Here is an 18679-nt window from a genome sequence, read left to right as displayed (position 1 = left end):
TCCCAGGTCTGAAGGGTGCTGATGATTCAAAGCCTGCTCACTTGACTTAAAAAGCGGGGTTGCTGATTTCAGGGTGTAGGGTGGTGTCAGGTGGGGTGAGAGCCCCGGCCGACTTTGCAACTGGCATTCATTTCAGGGCACTGAGAGGAGCAGGTACCTCACACCGGCAGGTGCCCCAGGCCAGTGCAGACCAAGGTTCTGCTGTGGGAGGCAGAGGGAACTCCGTACGTCCGGTCTCTGTTGATCTCGGGGCCTGGGGCTCTATCACTGTACTTCACACCTTATTGGAGTTTGCTTTTGCTTCAGCCAACAGCTCTTCTTTTAGCTCTCAGCCATGCTTCCTGCCTTGCCCCGACTGCATTAGGGCAGTCCACCCTAGGAGTATCCTGCTGATAGCTGTCTGGTTCCCAGCCTTCAGAACATGAAAGGCAGGTGTCTTGGTTCCCTTCTTGGGGCTCTTCAGGCAGCGTGGCTTGGGAGCACATCTTTTTGGATGGAATGTGTCCCCATCAGACGCTGGGTGAGTATCTCTGGAAATCTGGGTGAGAACCTGACCTAATTGGCCTGGCAGGGACCCCAGGAGCTGTGGGCCCCTCAACCCCTCTGCCAACTTCAGAATGGCTTCTGCAGGGGAGATGCTTCACCAGGACGAAAATCACCTTGAATAGCTCAGAGCTGTGACAGCTTTGGTCACTAGACGTGACTTGAGCCCGCTGTTAAGGCCGCTACGTCAACTGTCTCTCTTCTTTCTCTCTGAATTCTTTTGGTGTCTTTCTCTTTTCTTTCCCCTTTCTCCCCGTTTTATGCTCCGCCCTGTCTCTCTCTCTGTCTCTCTTCCTTTCGGTCTCTGTCTCTTCTGTTCTTGATGCTGGTGGACTGGAGGGAAAAGCCTCCTCTTTTTGTGGTCACCCAGTAGAAGCACTGGAGCATGGGGGTAGGTGGGGTTGGGGCCAGGATGTGCGTTACAACCTGGGGAAGTGCGCAAGTCTGTTCCCAGGGGTGAACCCAGCTCGGCCGTCCCACATCCCATCTGAATGACCAGGACTCAGCTTCCCACAAGGAGAATCTTTAGACACGGAATGCCAGGAGGTCCAGGAGAGCCCGAGGGGGTTGGGAAGCCAAGGCAAAGACAGCTGGGCTTTCTTTCTCTCTGTTGTTTCAGGAGCAACCCTGATCATGCAGAACCTGGAGTCCCACAAGGCAGGGAGAGCACAGCACGAGCATGTGTGGACAATAGAAAGGTGTGACAACGCACTGTGGAGAAGGGAAAAGTGTTAACCTTGGGATTCATTCACGCTCAGATTTTGGAATAGAGAAAATACTCTTGCCACCCAATTCTGCAGCACCACATCTTCCTTCTGTGGACAAAGAAATGTTTCTCTTGGCCTTTGCCGAGAAATCTGCACGTTCATGCCTTCTCTCATGTTTCCTATCTCTGCCTTCCATACTTGGGTATGCCGTTCTTTATCCTCCCAAGGGATCCATTAACACAAAACACACTTGCTTTGCAATCAAAGTGTACTTTATTAAAATTGCTTTTACAGTTTTATCTGTGTCCCATTCGGTGTCACTCTATGGCTTAAAAATACCAACTCCAGGCACGGGATGTAAAGAAACATGTTAGAGACACGAGGAGAGAGGGTGAGTTAGGGATGTTCCAGCAGCCAGGGTCTGGGCATGCAAGGCCCGGCCATCCACGTCATCCTGAAAGAGGGAGCGTGACAGAGTCCCATGGTCAAAGGTACAAACTAACGTGAGGCCACAGAATCCCTGGAAAGTAACTGGCCTGAGGGCAGATGGTCAGGACTAAATCCACAGTCCCCTTCTTCAGACAGGACTGATGCGGGTGACAGGACAGGGGGTGATCCTGATGGTGGACACCAGGGTGACTGCCTGACGCCAGTGCATTAAGTTCTACCTCTGCTTAAGGGGCTCTCCTATACATGTGTTTATTTTACCGAAAACTAGTTTAAAAGCAAATAGATAGATAAGGATTATTTAATACACAAATTTTGCATACCAAGTAGTAAACATGTATGAGAATTTAATACTAAATCTAGACAATAAAGAACCAAACTTATACTAAAGTTGGCTCGTAATAGATGAAGAGTGAGGTCGATCTTGTTTCCTGGTCAAGATGGAAACGTTTGGACTCTTCCAGTCCCAGGCTGAGGCTTTAAGGTGTCCCAGTGGAGTCTGCAACACAAACACAGGGATGCCATCACCGAGGAGGTGCCGAGACAGATGGAAGGAGGGCTCCCCCGGTTGGATGCGTGGGTCCATCAGGCTCCGCGGGGCCTGGACTTCCCCAGAGCTCAGATCCCCGGGGCACTGCCGTCTGTGCTGCGCTTAGCCAAGGGGGTTTTCTGTTAGCAAAGAGGGAATACCATTGTCCTCCAGGAGCGAGTTCCCTGTGCATTGGGCTGGGCAGCCTTCAAGGGACTGATCCCTGCACAGTGAAACGGATGCAGTGGAAAGGGGAGGGTCTGGGGCTCCAGGAGACAAGGACCTAGTCCCTCCCAGTGGGGCCCTGGGAGGAGCAGGACATCTGATAACCCAAGGGAAGGGGTAACCAGCCCCTGCAGCCCACACTCTATACCATTAACCATGAGCCCTGCGTGGCGGAAACGGACAGAGGTCTGAAGACCTCCTTTTACCCTGAGAATCCTTTCTACCTCCCAGCCATTCTCGCTTGCGCTTTTCATGGGGGCGGGGGGAAGAACTGGAGAAATCAGTCTTCCTGTATTTAGACTATACTACAAAGCTAGTCATTAAACTCTATGATCCTGGCACAAAAGCGGCAATACTGATCAGTCAGAAAGCCCAGAAATAAACCCAAGCGCCAAGGGTCAACTGCTCTATGACAAAGGAGGCAAGAAAACACAGTGGAGGAAAGACAGGCTCTTCCATCAGTGGTGCTGGGAAAACCGGACAGGTACCTGTCAAAAATGCAGTGAGAACATTCACTGACACCATACACAGAAATAAACTCGAAATGGCTGGACGACCTACACCTAAGGCCAGATACTAGAAAACTCTTAGAGCACAACAGGCAGAATGCTCTTGGACATAAATCGCAGCAAGATCTTGTTTGATACGCCTCCTGGAATAATGACAATAAAAACACAACTAAATCAGTAGGAACTAATTAAACTCAAAAGCTTTTGCACAGCAAAGGAGACCCTTTAAAAAAAAAGAAAAACCCTACAGGATGGGAGAAAATATTTGTACATGATGCACCCACCAATGGCTTTATCTTCAAAAGAGAGAAACAACACAAACAACTCAACAACCACCACAAAAATCAAACAACTCAATCCAAAATGAGCCAGAAGACCTAAAGAGACATGTCCCTAGACAAGGCACATGGATGGCCAATGGGCACATATGAAGAGATGCTCAACCTCGCTCAGTACAAGGAGACTTCACATCAAAACTGCAGTGAGGGACCACCTCACACCTGTCAGAACGGCCGTCATTAAGGAGTCGACAAATAACAAATGCTGGAGGGGGTGTGGAGAAAGGGGATCCCTCCTACACTGCTGACAGCAGTGGAAATCGGTGCGAACACTCTGGAAAACAGTATGGGGGTTCCTGAGAAAACTCAACACAGTACTACCCTATATGATCCAGCGATCCCACTCCTGGGCAGCTCTCCAGACAAAACGTTCATTCAAAAAGACACATGCTCCGGTGGAGTTCCTGTCGTGGCTCAGTGGTTAATGGATACGATCAGGAACCATGAGATTGTGGGTTCGATCCCTGGCCTTGCTCAGTGGATTAAGGATCTGGTGTTGCCGTGAGCTGTGGTGTAGGTGGCAGACGTGGCTCGGATCCCACGTTGAGGTGGCTCTGGTATAGGCCGGCAGCAACAGCTCCAATTCGACCCCTAACCTGGGAACCTCCATTTGCCGTGGGAGCGGCCCAAGAAATGGCAAAGAGACAAAAAAAAAAAAAAAAAAAAAGACACATCCTCCTGTATGTTCATGGCACAATTCACAAGAGCCAAGGCATGGAAGCAACCTAAATGTCCACCAACAGATGGATGGATGAAGACGATGGGGTACACATATACAATGTCATACCACTCAGCTGTGTACAAGAAACAATGCCACTGGCAGCAACAGGGATGCCACTAAAGTTATCACGGTACGTGACGTACGTCAGAAAGACAATGACAAATACCACATGACATCACTTACATGCAGAAGCTAAGAGAGGGCACAAAGGAACGTATCTCCAGAACAGAAACAGACTCACAGATCTGGAGGACAGATGTGTGGTTGCCAAGGGGGAGGGGGGAGGAAGTGGGATGGACTGGGAGTTTGGGGTTGGTTGATGCAAATGCTTACATTTAGGATGGATAAGCAATGAGGCCCTACGCTGTAGCACAGGGAACTGTATTCAGTCTCTTGGGAGAGAACACAATGGAACAGAAGAGAAAAAAAATGTATAAATAGGTGTGACTGGGTCCCTTTGCTATACAGCAGAAATGGGTACAACATGGTAATCAACTACCCTTCACTTCTTCAAAAAATACTTCATATATATATATATATGTATATCGGAGTCGTACTCAGCCATAAGAAAGAATGAAACAATACAATTTTCAGCAATATGGACGGACCTAGAGATTATCATACTACGTGAAGTTAGACAAAGACTAAAGTTCTAACACTTCTATGCTGAATCTGAAACATGATTACAAATCCACCTTTTTTACAAAACAGAAACAACGCACGGACATGGAAAGCAAACCTCCATTAGCAAAGGGGAAAGAGAAGGGAAGGGATCAATGAGGAGTGTGAGATTAATAGAGAAGCAACAAGGATTCACTGTGCAGCACATGGAACTCTATGCAGTATCTTCTCACAACCTGTAGGGAAAGAGAACTTGAAGCTGCACACCTGAAACTAACACAATACGGTAACTAACCTACAGTGAAAGAAATTCAATGAATATTTTTCAGTATTAAGAGTTTAACAAAGTCATGAAGATGTGCTAAACAACATATAAATTTATCTTTTTATTATACTGCTACATGAAAAGCATATAGAAGAAAAGGTGTTCTTTTTTTTTTTTTTCTTTTTTCAGCCACATCTGCAGCATGTGGAAGTTCACAGGCTAGGGGTCAGATACAAGTCTGCAGGCCTAAGAGAGACGCAACAAGGTAGGATTCGAATCGCCTTTGCAATGTATGCCACAGCTTGCAGCAATGCCAGATCCTTAGACTGAGTGAGGCCAGGGATTGAACCTGCATCTTCATGGACACCATGTCCTGTTCTTAACTCACTGAGCCACAGCAGGAACTCGGAGAAGACAATGCTTTTGAAAGTGTAGTAAAACAAGTTACATTCATGGTATTAGATGACGAAGTGAAAAGTCACTAAAAGGAACATAAGGAACTTGAATTCTAGCCTTTGACTCTTCCCAAGAGAACATAGAATAGAATTGCCTCAGGGGTTCCTACGTTTGATCTTGTCATCTATGTCAAAGAGTTTAAAGAAGTTCCAACCTCAGTTTGAGAATTGGTGCCATGGGGTGGCTCAGGACCTCCCTGGGCCTTACAGAGGCAGAGGGAAGACTCAGACCCTGGCAGTTCCCACTCAGGTCGGGATCCTGCCATGTCTTCTCTGTGATGCCAGGAGCACTAAACATCCACAAGGATGCAGGGATGGGCCAGATGAGCCACCCTGCATGCATGAGCACTGAGGCACAGTTGCCGTCTTCTCCATTGATTTCTGGAGCCCTGACATTGCGGAGGACTTAGAGAGGTGGACACAAACTCAGAGGGAAAGGACCACGTCTCAACTCTCTCAGACTGAGATTGGTTCAGTACAGACCCGACGTGAATGCTCCCCACCTGCCTCCGTTTGGCCTTAGTCTTGGGGGGTCTGGAAGGGAGGAGACCGGGGCTGGGCTAGGAAGGGTCAGAGGGTCAACATGACTGGGGTGTGGGGATTAGGGGGTGGGTGTCTGATGGGAGGAGGGGGATCTGACAGGAGCTGTGAACCCCTGGTCCTGCTGCCAGAGGCTCAGTTAGTGGACCAGGTCAATCCAGGAGACAGGATCACAGGGCCAGGAAAGAAAGTGTGTGAAGCAAGGCCAGCAGCCCATTCACACAGACCACCAAATTTCTGCTGGACAGGGGGGGTCTCTCAGGGGAGCTGGACATGGACATCCCCGAGAGGGGAGCTAGGTCATGACAGCAGCCTGAGGTCAGCTGTGCAGGTGGACAGAAATCAAGGATACTAGATATTATTTACAAACCCAATGAGGTCTCCTTTATTTAACTGTATTGCATTGTTGTTTTTTGTACTTTCTCGGGCAACTCTTGCAACACATGTAGGCTCCCAAGTTAGGGATCCATTGGAGCTGTAGCTGCAAGGCTACACCACAACCACAGCAAAGCAGGACACCAGCTATATCTATGACCTACAGCACAGCTCCCAACAACCCGGAATCCTCAACTCACTAAGCGAGGCCAAGGATCGAACCCGCAATCTCATGGTTCCAGGTCAGATTCGTTAACCACGCCTACTCCAAGGACGTCACCTTCAACTCATCCAACTCTGGGAACGCACCTTCCCTCAGGACACACCGCGAGGACACACCAGGACAGGGAGGCCAGAAATCCCAAACGTGCAGAGGGAGAGAGCTGTCTTCTCCACGCAGCAGGCATAACACAAGTATCCCAAGAACCCTCTCCCACTGGCTCCTACCTGAGAGCTGTTCTTACCTCGATCACTTTCTGCTGTCAGAAATTGGTCGCTCTCACACAGACTCTCCAAGCTCCAAGCTGCAGAAACACAGACATGAGGAATCGAGGTGTTAGCGACCGTCCCCCACTCGGACCCCTACTTAGGGTTGACTGCGGCCACACAGCACCGCCCTGGCTTGTCCTCCGTGTGCTCAGAACTTCCCCGTGTGTGCTCTATGGCCTCAGAAGCATCAATAAAACACTGGCCACAGTGGCAAACCGTCCGAGATCGTGGGCTGCTGAGGGATGGCACTTTACACGCATGCCTCCCTTCTAGGAGTCCCTCCGGAGGCCTCAGCCCCAGCGTGACACACCTGAAAGTCCAGCTGCACGGACACCCTTGCGTGCTGGCTCGGGGGAGTGAACCCTTGGCTGCTTTCTTCTGTTCACTGCCAGAGGCAGACCTAACTACTGGCTGAATTCAATGAAGCATAAATGGCTCCCTCTGGACAGCGGCTGCCACGCTGTGGACAGCAGCTCTACAGAAACACTGAGGAGACGGGCACCCCTGCCCGTGAGGTTCCTCTCCAAAGCACACATAAAGAAAACTCATACACCTCAACAGCAACAGCAAAGAAACAAGCCAGGAGTTCCCGTCGGGGCGTCGGGGCGCAGCGGAAACAAATCCGACCAGGAACCACGAGCTTGCGGGGCTGATCCCTGGCCTCGCCGAGGGGGTTAAGGATCCAGCGTTGCCGCCAGCTCTGGTGTCGGTCGCAGACACGGCTGGAGCAAAGGCCTCCCCCCCAGCACTGCCGGTGCGAACGTACACCGGTACAACCACTACCGAAGGCACCACGGAGGGGCCTCCCAAAACGGAACGCAGCACAGCATGCGACCCAGCAAGCCGAGCGAGCGCCCTGGAAGATACCACGACACACGTATCCAGGAAAGAGACACATGCCCCTGTGTGTGTATGGCGGCACCACTCACAACAGCCAGGACAGGGACGCCACCTCATGTCCACAGGCACAGGGATGGATCACGACCATGTGGTCCACATACACGAGGGAATTCACGACTCAGCCAGAAAATCCAAGAAGAAACCAATGCCATTCAAAACCATAGGGCTGGATCGAGACATTCTCATACAAAGCGAAGTACGTGACAAAGAGAGAGATCTCACTTAGATGTGGAGTCTAAACCATGGCACAAAGGACCCTGTCCACAAAACCCACGGACACAGAGAACAGACTTGTGGCTTTCGTGAAGGGCACGGACTGGGCGTTTGGGGGGAGTCGATGCCAACTACGGCATTGAGAATGGAGCGACGACGAGGTCCTCCTGCTGCAGCGCACGGGGAACTGGATCCCATCTCCTGAAATCGACCGGGACGGACGATAACAGTCCAAAAGGAACCTGTGTTTATGCACACACACGCCTGGGGAATGTTGCTACACGGCAGAAAATGAAACAACACGGCACCTCAATGAACACAGAGACAAACAGAAAGGACAGTGTCTGACGAGCCACTGAATGGAAAGACAACCCGCAGAAGACGCTATCTGCAAACCTTACATTTGGAACAGGGGCTCATGTCCAGAATCTGTGGGAAACAACGCCAAATCAATTGACCCAAAAGGCAAATAACTCAGGTGTAGGTGAGCGGAAGCCTGGGAGACCGCCTCCGTCCAAGAAGACAACAGACAGCAGCACACACACGGAACGTTTCCCAAAGTCACCCACCACAACGGCAAGGCAAAGCAAAGGCACAACGAGCTATCACCTCCCTCCTCGTAGGACGCGGAGTGTTTTCAAGCGTGAACAGGTCGTCTGGGAAGATGTGACTACCTGGGACTTCTGTACGCTGTGGGCGGGAAGGTCAGCTGGCCCAGCCAGGACAGGAAACACTATGGCAGGTCCTCAGGAAAGCTGCCCACGGACCTAGCACGGGACCCCGCAGTCCCACTGCTGCGTGGACATCTAAAGGAAGAACCATCGGTGTCGGGTAAAGAGACCCGCCATCCCAGGATCCCGGCAGCGCCACACACACGAGAGCCCAACAGAAACAGAGCCCCAGTGCCCACGGGCACACAGACTGAGAAAGACAACGGGATGGATACAGCCCACAGAAACCCTACCCACTGCAGCAGTGCACAGAGAACTGGAGGACATTACTGATCGATTCGTCTCGGGGTTTGAGGGCGGCCCCCGCGGCATACGGAAATTCCCAGGCGAGGCGGCAAATCAGAGCTGTAGCCACCGGCCCACACCCCAGCCGCAGCAATGCTGGATACCAGCCACGTCTGGGACCTCTGCCGCCACTGAGCAAGGCCAAGGGTCGAACCCGCGTCCTCAGAGATACCACTCGGGTTCATGACCACTGAGCCTCGACAGGAACTCGCTGGAGGACAGCATTTCAAGCGAAGCAAGTCAGGCACAGAAGGACAAAGACTCTCTGATGTCATGCGCATCAAGTGTCTGACACACCACTCCTGAGCAGAGGCTGGAAGGGTGGCTGCCCAGAGTGGGCAGGAGGTGCGGGTGGAGCACAGCGTTCACAACACTCCTCGGGACACTCACAGCCTGAAGGGGCTCGAGTCCCTGGCACGTGTTTGAAACAACGGTATCAAAGTCCACACAAGGCAGAGAGGGAAGCGAAAAGGAAAAGAAAGACCAACAGAGGAAGCAATGCCTTTCCCCCAAACCCTTGCTCCCAGCCGGTGCGGGCAGAACGAGGGAATGGACGGTTAGCCTGCGGTCATCGTGAGACTCCTCAATTAGAAGCTGGACAGCTGTGTGGTGCTAAGCCACAAACGGCTCCCCACAGCACACACCCACTCACACTGATTGCCAATCACACCAGCAGGCCCTCACACGCACCACCCTCCCCGCCCCCGCAGTGTCCCCCGACACCTACCCACGCCATACAAAGAGCCTCCTTTCGTCCAGGGACCCTAGAACCTGGGGTGGCCCTTCTTGGGAAGTCCGTCTCTTTCACCCCATCCTTCACCCTCATTCCCAGGAGGAACCCAGAGTCAGGGTGTCTCTGCAACCAAAGGAGCAGGAGAGCCCCCCCACCCCGCCTCCCTCGCGGGCCCCCCCCCCCATTTCCTCAACACCTGGACTTCTCCTCAGCACAGCCGGGCTCCAGAATACTCACAGATTTCATCGTCCACCCCGTCCACCTGTGATGAGACAAGAGAAAACACGGTGAGTGTCACAGCATCCTCTGCACTGCGGCCACAGGTCTTCCTGCCGTTGGGGACCGCAGGCACGCAGACAGAAGGCAGCGTTGAGTCCGTTTCCCCAAAAGAACACGGCGAAGACCCCTTTGGAAAAGGCGCCAGCTTTTCGTGGAAGATCTCCCAAGTCCTCGTACATTTAACAAACTTTCAGGCTTCTTTGGCGTTCCCATCGTGGCACAGTGGTTAACGAATCGGACCAAGAACCATGAGGTTGCGGGTTCGATCCCTGGCCTTGTTCAGTGGGTGAAGTATCCGGCGCTGCCCTGAGCTGTGGTGTAGGTGGCAGACGAGGCTCGGATCCCACGTTGCTGTGGCTCTGGCGTAGGCCGGTGGCTACAGCTCCGATCAGACCCCTAGCCTGGGAACCTCATCTCCATATGCCGCGGGAGGGGCCCTAGAAAAGGCAAAAAAAGACAAACAAGACAAAACAACATTCCGGCTTCTTCAAAGACATATGCTCCCTACTGCACACTTGGGAACTGATGCGGTCCCTTTTGCAAATGCCCCTGGGAAGGAGCTACTGCTTGATACCAAACTTGGACTCAACAGTCCTCCGCACAGCAATCTGCATATATCATCTACAGTGGACTTTCTCAGATTTCCATTTCTGAAGGAGGTACATCCAAGAAGAAAGGAGGCACCTTTTCCAACCTCACATCAAGAAAGGTGAGCTTACCTTGGGGCCAGGCTCGTCTTCCGGCTCAGCCCAGGCGATGGCTAAGGACTCCTCCTGGCCATTTTCACGGGGCTGGCCCGCCTCCTCCTCCACCTCCACCTCAGGTACTGGGGCCGCCTCGTCCTCATGTCCCCCAGCCCGGGGCTTTGCCTCAGTCTTCTCACTCCCACCGGCCTCCACAACATCGTCGTCGTGAGTTCCTGGGGGACACACAAGTCACTGTCAGCAAGGCGGTGGTGCTGCTCACGAGGTACTCTGGGCGCCTCACCTGACTGGACAGGGGCTGGGAGTCGAGGGCTGGGGCTGGGGGCGGGGGCGGGATGAGGCACGGACGGAGCTCCTCTTGGCCCATCCTCCTGGGGAAACGTCTCGAAGGAAGGCAGACAGCACCCTGAAAGACCTGAGAAAGGGAGCCTCTGCCTCTCTTGCTAAAGGGAACCTCTCCGTGGCGGATTCCCCAGCTGAGAAATGGCCAACACGAGCATGCCGGCTCTGCTGCCACCAGAGAGCCTCCCGAGTCCTCCTGCCCATTTTCACCTCCGGGCCCATTCCCCCATCTGCTGAAATGGCAGGAGATCATTTCCGCTTCCCTACTCTTCCCACAGGGTGCTCCTGTGTTCACGCTCCATCCTCCCCAATGCGTCACCTCTTTTCTCTTCTTAGACACGTAATACTTCTCTTTGGAATATTTTGGCAATAGCAGACTCAGGCAGGGGGAGGGAGAGCAGGCCTTCCCGATGCTACGTACTTTGCACCACTGTCCCTAACAACCTTTCTCAACCTTTCTCGTCGTGACTCACAGGACCTCTGCACCCATGCAGGAATGACTGACTCCCCCTTCAGCCCTGCTGCCAGGTCTTAGCCATCTCTCCGTTCCAGCTCTGACATTCTGCCTAGTCTACTTGCCGCCTATGTGTTGAACTGCACGCTATCTCTGTTGCTGTGGTGCCTGATTTCACCATTTTTTTTTTCTTGTCATCCTTGTCGCTTCCTTAGGGCCACACCCATGGCATATGGAGGTTCCCAGGCTAGGGGTCTCATCGGCGCTGTAGCTGCCGGCTTACGCCAGAGCCACAGCAAGGCAGGATCCCAGCCCCATCTGCCACCTACACCACAGCTCACGGCATCACCAGATCCTTAACCCACTGAGCGAGGAGGCCAGGGATCGAACCCGCAATCTCATGGTTCCAGGTCGGATTCGTTAACCACGCCTACTCCAAGGACGTCTCCTTCAACTCATCCAACTCTGGGAACGCCCCTTCCCTCAGGACACACCACGAGGACACACCAGGACAGGGAGGCCAGAAATCCCAAACGTGCAGAGGGAGAGACCTGCCTTCTCACCCGCCACCTGACACTCACTAGGCAAACTTGGTCTCCAGGGTCAAGGGCCTAGGAGAGGGTTGCGTCCCACCACACCAGGGCCCTCAAGGGCAACAAAGGAAACTAAGTCAACAGCTCTTGTGCACAGGACCCTCAGGGTGCGACCCACAAAGCAAGCTGGCACCATGGCCAGAGACAAGAGCTGGAAGGAGCCGCTTCGGGAGGGAAAAGCCATTCTCCCTCTCAAAGGAAGGAGACACGAATCCAAACACAGCACAACAAAGACCAGGGACCCAAGTCGTCTTCGGCTTAGCAACTTCAGAGGGGAAAACACCACAGCGGAGTTCCGCTCAGTAGGCCACCCACACACCCACACACCCACCCAAGTCCTAGCCCCCTTCCGCCCTCTCCCGGCAGCAGGTGGAACCCAGCTGCTCCCAGGAACCCTCTCCCCCTGGATCCCAGCTGCGTGCTCTTCCCTACCTGCAGCCTCCTCATCCTGGCGGCAGTCGGTGCGCTCCGCCACCGAGTCTGTAGAAACACACCGCGGGGAAGCGAGGCGTGAGAAGGAGTGGCCCTCCCGTTTCCCCGGCTTCCCCGAGGTGACGGCGGGTCACACAGCATCACCCGGGTTTTTCCTCCAGGTGCCCAGGCCTTCCCTCTGCTCCAGGGACTGAGGCCCGCCAACACAACGTGAGCACAGATGCCAACATTCGGGCATCTCATACCTGCTCCCCCTCCTTAGGAACATAGGCGACGAACATCTTTACACCAATTTCTTTCTCTTTTGCAATTGCACACTCACCCGCCCCACCCTCCAAGCAGCAGGCCTAAGTTCCAAGTGTCCCGGGAACCCTCTCCCACTGGCTCCTACCTGAGAGCTGTTCTTACCTCGATCACTTTCTGAGAGGTTGCTGTCAGCGAGGTCGCTCTCACACACACTCTCCAAGCTCCAAGCTGCAGAAACACAGACATGAGGAATCGAGGTGTTAGCGACCGTCCCCCACTCGGACCCCTACTTAGGGTTGACTGCGGCCACACAGCACCGCCCTGGCTTGTCCTCCGTGTGCTCAGAACTTCCCCGAGCGTGCTCTATGGCCTCAGAAGCATCAATAAAACACTGGCCACAGTGGCAAACCGTCCGAGGTCGTGGGCTGCTGAGGGATGGCGCTTTACACGCACGCCTCCCTTCTAGGAGTCCCTCCGGAGGCCTCAGCCCCAGCGTGACACACCTGAAAGTCCAGCTGCACGGACACCCTTGCGTGCTGGCTCGGGGGAGTGAACCCTTGGCTGCTTTCTTCTGTTCACTGCCAGAGGCAGACCTAACTACTGGCTGAATTCAATGAAGCATAAATGGCTCCCTCTGGACAGCGGCTGCCACGCTGTGGACAGCAGCTCTACAGAAACACTGAGGAGACGGGTACCCCTGCCCGTGAGGTTCCTCTCCAAAGCACACATAAAGAAAACTCATACACCTCAACAGCAACAGCAAAGAAACAAGCCAGGAGTTCCCGTCGGGGCGTCGGGGCGCAGCGGAAACAAATCCGACCAGGAACCACGAGCTTGCGGGGCTGATCCCTGGCCTCGCCGAGGGGGTTAAGGATCCAGCGTTGCTGCCAGCTCTGGTGTCGGTCGCAGACACGGCTGGAGCAAAGGCCTCCCCCCCAGCACTGCCGGTGCGAACGTACACCGGTACAACCACTACCGAAGGCACCACGGAGGGGCCTCCCAAAACGGAACGCAGCACAGCATGCGACCCAGCAAGCCGAGCGAGCGCCCTGGAAGATACCACGACACACGTATCCAGGAAAGAGACACATGCCCCTGTGTGTGTATGGCGGCACCACTCACAACAGCCAGGACAGGGACGCCACCTCATGTCCACAGGCACAGGGATGGATCACGACCATGTGGTCCACATACACGAGGGAATTCACGACTCAGCCAGAAAATCCAAGAAGAAACCAATGCCATTCAAAACCATAGGGCTGGATCGAGACATTCTCATACAAAGCGAAGTACGTGACAAAGAGAGAGATCTCACTTAGATGTGGAGTCTAAACCATGGCACAAAGGACCCTGTCCACAAAACCCACGGACACAGAGAACAGACTTGTGGCTTTCGTGAAGGGCACGGACTGGGCGTTTGGGGGGAGTCGATGCCAACTACGGCATTGAGAATGGAGCGACGACGAGGTCCTCCTGCTGCAGCGCACGGGGAACTGGATCCCATCTCCTGAAATCGACCGGGACGGACGATAACAGTCCAAAAGGAACCTGTGTTTATGCACACACACGCCTGGGGAATGTTGCTACACGGCAGAAAATGAAACAACACGGCACCTCAATGAACACAGAGACAAACAGAAAGGACAGTGTCTGACGAGCCACTGAATGGAAAGACAACCCGCAGAAGACGCTATCTGCAAACCTTACATTTGGAACAGGGGCTCATGTCCAGAATCTGTGGGAAACAACGCCAAATCAATTGACCCAAAAGGCAAATAACTCAGGTGTAGGTGAGCGGAAGCCTGGGAGACCGCCTCCGTCCAAGAAGACAACAGACAGCAGCACACACACGGAACGTTTCCCAAAGTCACCCACCACAACGGCAAGGCAAAGCAAAGGCACAACGAGCTATCACCTCCCTCCTCGTAGGACGCGGAGTGTTTTCAAGCGTGAACAGGTCGTCTGGGAAGATGTGACTACCTGGGACTTCTGTACGCTGTGGGCGGGAAGGTCAGCTGGCCCAGCCAGGACGGGAAACACTATGGCAGGTCCTCAGGAAAGCTGCCCACGGACCTAGCACGGGACCCCGCAGTCCCACTGCTGCGTGGACATCTAAAGGAAGAACCATCGGTGTCGGGTAAAGAGACCCGCCATCCCAGGATCCCGGCAGCGCCACACACACGAGAGCCCAACAGAAACAGAGCCCCAGTGCCCACGGGCACACAGACTGAGAAAGACAACGGGATGGATACAGCCCACAGAAACCCTACCCACTGCAGCAGTGCACAGAGAACTGGAGGACATTACTGATCGATTCGTCTCGGGGTTTGAGGGCGGCCCCCGCGGCATACGGAAATTCCCAGGAGAGGCGGCAAATCAGAGCTGTAGCCACCGGCCTACACCCCAGCCGCAGCAAAGCTGGATACCAGCCGCGTCTGGGACCTCTGCCGCCACTGAGCAAGGCCAAGGGTCGAATCCGCTTCCTCAGAGACACCACTCGGGTTCATGACCACTGAGCCTCGACAGGAACTCGCTGGAGGACAGCATTTCAAGCGAAGCAAGTCAGGCACAGAAGGACAAAGACTCTCTGATGTCATGCGCATCAAGTGTCTGACACACCACTCCTGAGCAGAGGCTGGAAGGGTGGCTGCCCAGAGTGGGCAGGAGGTGCGGGTGGAGCACAGCGTTCACAACACTCCTCGGGACACTCACAGCCTGAAGGGGCTCGAGTCCCTGGCACGTGTTTGAAACAACGGTATCAAAGTCCACACAAGGCAGAGAGGGAAGCGAAAAGGAAAAGAAAGACCAACAGAGGAAGCAATGCCTTTCCCCCAAACCCTTGCTCCCAGCCAGTGCGGGCAGAACGAGGGAATGGACGGTTAGCCTGCGGTCATCGTGAGACTTCTCAATTAGAAGCTGGACAGCTGTGTGGTGCTAAGCCACCACAGCACACACCCACTCACACTGATTGCCAATCACACCAGCAGGCCCTCACACGCACCACCCTTCCCCCACCCTTCCCCCCCCCCCCGCCCCCGTGTCCCCCAACACCTACCCACGCCATACAAAGAGCCTCCTTTCGTCCAGGGACCCTAGAACCTGGGGTGGCCCTTCTTGGGAAGTCCGTCTCTTTCACCCCATCCTTCACCCTCATTCCCAGGAGGAACCCAGAATCAGGGTGTCTCTGCAACCAAAGGAGCAGGAGAGCCCCCCCACACCGCCTCCCTCGCGGGCCCCCCCCCCCCCCATTTCCTCAACACCTGGACTTCTCCTCAGCAGAGCCGGGCTCCAGAATACTCACAGATTTCATCGTCCGCCCCGTCCACCTGTGATGAGACAAGAGAAAACACGGTGAGTGTCACAGCATCCTCTGCACTGCGGCCACAGGTCTTCCTGCCGTTGGGGACCACAGGCACGCAGACAGAAGGCAGCGTTGAGTCCGTTTCCCCAAAAGAACACGGCGAAGACCCCTTTGGAAAAGGCGCCAGCTTTTCATGGAAGATCTCCCAAGTCCTCGTACATTTAACAAACTTTCAGGCTTCTTTGGCCTTCCCATCGGGGCACAGTGGTTAACGAATCGGACCAAGAACCATGAGGTTGCGGGTTCGATCCCTGGCCTTGCTCAGTGGGTGAAGTATCCGGCGCTGCCCTGAGCTGTGGTGTAGGTGGCAGACGAGGCTCGGATCCCACGTTGCTGTGGCTCTGGCGTAGGCCGGTGGCTACAGCTCCGATCAGACCCCTAGCCTGGGAACCTCATCTCCATATGCCGCGGGAGGGGCCCTAGAAAAGGCAAAAAAAGACAAACAAGACAAAACAACATTCCGGCTTCTTCAAAGACATATGCTCCCTACTGCACACTTGGAAACTGATGCGGTCCCTTTTGCAAATGCCCCTTGGAAGGAGCTACTGCTTGGTACCAAACTTGGACTCAACAGTCCTCCGCACAGCAATCTGCATATATCATCTACAGTGGACTTTCTCAGATTTCCATTTCTGAAGGAGGTACATCCAAGAAGAAAGGAGGCACCTTTTCCAACCTCACATCAAGAAAGGTGAGCTTACCTTGGGGCCAGGCTCGTCTTCCGGCTCGGCCCTGGCGATGGCTGGGGACTCCTCCTGGCCATTTTCAAGGGGCCGGCCCGCCTCCTCCTCCTCCTCCACCTCAGGTACTGGGGCCGCCTCGTCCTCATGTCCCCCAGCCCGGGGCTTTGCCTCAGTCTTCTCACTCCCACCGGCCTCCACAACATCGTCGTCGTGAGTTCCTGGGGGACACACAAGTCACTGTCAGCAAGGCGGTGGTGCTGCTCACGAGGTACTCTGGGCGCCTCACCTGACTGGACAGGGGCTGGGAGTCGAGGGCTGGGGCTGGGGGCGGGGGCGGGATGAGGCACGGACGGAGCTCCTCTTGGCCCATCCTCCTGGGGAAACGTCTCGAAGGAAGGCAGACAGCACCCTGAAAGACCTGAGAAAGGGAGCCTCTGCCTCTCTTGCTAAAGGGAACCTCTCCGTGGCGGATTCCCCAGCTGAGAAATGGCCAACACGAGCATGCCGGCTCTGCTGCCACCAGAGAGCCTCCCGAGTCCTCCTGCCCATTTTCACCTCCGGCCCCATTCCTCCATCTGCTGAAATGGCAGGAGATCATTTCCGCTTCCCTACTCTTCCCACAGGGTGCTCCTGTGTTCACGCTCCATCCTCCCCAATGCGTCACCTCTTTTCTCTTCTTAGACACGTAATACTTCTCTTTGGAATATTTTGGCAATAGCAGACTCAGGCAGGGGGAGGGAGAGCAGGCCTTCCCGATGCTACGTACTTTGCACCACTGTCCCTAACAACCTTTCTCAACCTTTCTCGTCGTGACTCACAGGACCTCTGCACCCATGCAGGAGTGACTGACTCCCCCTTCAGCCCTGCTGCCAGGTCTTAGCCATCTCTCCGTTCCAGCTCTGACAGTCTGCCTAGTCTACTTGCCGCCTATGTGTTGAATTGCACGCTATCTCTGTTGCTGTGCTGCCTGATTTCACCATTTTTTTTTTCTTGTCATCCTTGTCGCTTCCTTAGGGCCACACCCATGGCATATGGAGGTTCCCAGGCTAGGGGTCTCATCGGCGCTGTAGCTGCCGGCTTACGCCAGAGCCACAGCAAGGCAGGATCCCAGCCCCATCTGCCACCTACACCACAGCTCACGGCATCACCGGATCCTTAACCCACTGAGCGAGGAGGCCAGGGATCGAACCCGCAATCTCATGGTTCCAGGTCGGACTCACTTCTGCCATGCCACGATGGGAACTCGTCACTACTGTTAAACAGTGTTTTATTTTGGATCCCCCATGTGATAACCTATCTAATAGTTTAATTTTGTTTCTGGTGCAACACTGTTCTCTTCGGGGTACATATCGCATTTGATCTCTCCCCTGATCTCTTCCTGTCCCTTGGGATTGGTTTCACCTTTTGGCTGTTAGGAGTAACGCGCTGCTACAAATGAGAGTGTACACGGTCTCTGTGGTAACATCCTGGGGACTCGTAATATTGCGCATGTGTCCAACCTCAACTAACGTCACAGCACAAAAAATGAACCTGAATGTATACGGGGAACTTTTCATTAATTAAAACTGTATGACCCTTTTGCCGCTCAGTGTACCACGAGTTCCCCATTCAGTGCCGGACGTTGTCACTGGTGGAAATTGGAGGAATGGGTTAGGGGAGCTTTCTGTGATATCTGTTCACCATTTCCTCTTAGTATGATCTTGTTGTTCTAAATCACGTCTAGTATTGTTTTCCAATTGGGAAATGTGGTTCCGTGGAGGGATCTAGTACAACTAGAAACATCAAATATCAGCGAATGTCAAAACGTGAGTGAGGTCACCTTTGCTTTTAACCAGGAACCAAATGTTGAGTTTAAATGAATCATTATTTCCATGGTTGTGAAATTACCAACGGAGTTATTCAATTTGCTTTTTGGTTGGTTGCTTGCTTGCTTGGCTTTTGGCCATTTTGCCTTTTCTA

The 18679-nt window shown here is 53.8% G+C and overlaps 2 protein-coding genes across 16 annotated transcripts in view; both read right to left on the bottom strand.

The window, feature by feature from the left end:
• The window catches only part of LOC102160416 (uncharacterized), a 68479-nt gene extending 66571 nt beyond the window's left edge, over positions 1 to 1908 (bottom strand). Inside the window, exons 1-2 of the mRNA XM_084980958.1 lie at positions 1834 to 1908; positions 1629 to 1704 (exon numbers count right to left, since the gene is read on the bottom strand). Coding sequence (XP_084837084.1) covers positions 1629 to 1704; positions 1834 to 1908 — 151 coding nt within the window. The remainder of the gene's footprint in view (positions 1 to 1628; positions 1705 to 1833) is intronic.
• Positions 1 to 18679, bottom strand: part of LOC110258817 (uncharacterized) — a 270157-nt gene that overhangs the window by 175369 nt on the left and 76109 nt on the right. For 11 of the 15 annotated variants that reach the window (XR_014817497.1, XR_014817496.1, XR_014817498.1 and 8 more), the window contains 6 exons: positions 16739 to 16938; positions 15978 to 16002; positions 12839 to 12904; positions 12431 to 12478; positions 10625 to 10824; positions 9864 to 9888 (listed from right to left, as the gene is read on the bottom strand). Coding sequence is in view for 12 of the 15 variants with exons in the window: in XM_084979324.1 (XP_084835450.1) it covers positions 9864 to 9888; positions 10625 to 10824; positions 12431 to 12478; positions 12839 to 12904; positions 15978 to 16002; positions 16739 to 16938 (564 nt within the window). In the remaining 3 variants the exon portion in view is untranslated. Of the gene's footprint in view, positions 1 to 1504; positions 2197 to 6739; positions 6800 to 9863; positions 9889 to 10624; positions 10825 to 12430; positions 12479 to 12838; positions 12905 to 15977; positions 16003 to 16738; positions 16939 to 18679 lie in introns of those variants that run through there. The other 4 variants (XM_084979331.1, XM_084979330.1, XM_084979332.1 and 1 more) reach the window with 3 other exon arrangements.

This window comes from Sus scrofa, chromosome 10 (assembly GCF_054392235.1).
Source record: "Sus scrofa isolate SSC_HxYL_T2T_F1_AM1 chromosome 10, Sscrofa_HxYL_maternal_Yorkshire_Landrace_v2.0, whole genome shotgun sequence".
In the NCBI taxonomy this organism is placed as follows: domain Eukaryota; kingdom Metazoa; phylum Chordata; class Mammalia; order Artiodactyla; family Suidae; genus Sus; species Sus scrofa.
Note: the sequence above shows the minus strand (reverse complement) of the source record. Positions and strands in the feature narration are given on the sequence as shown.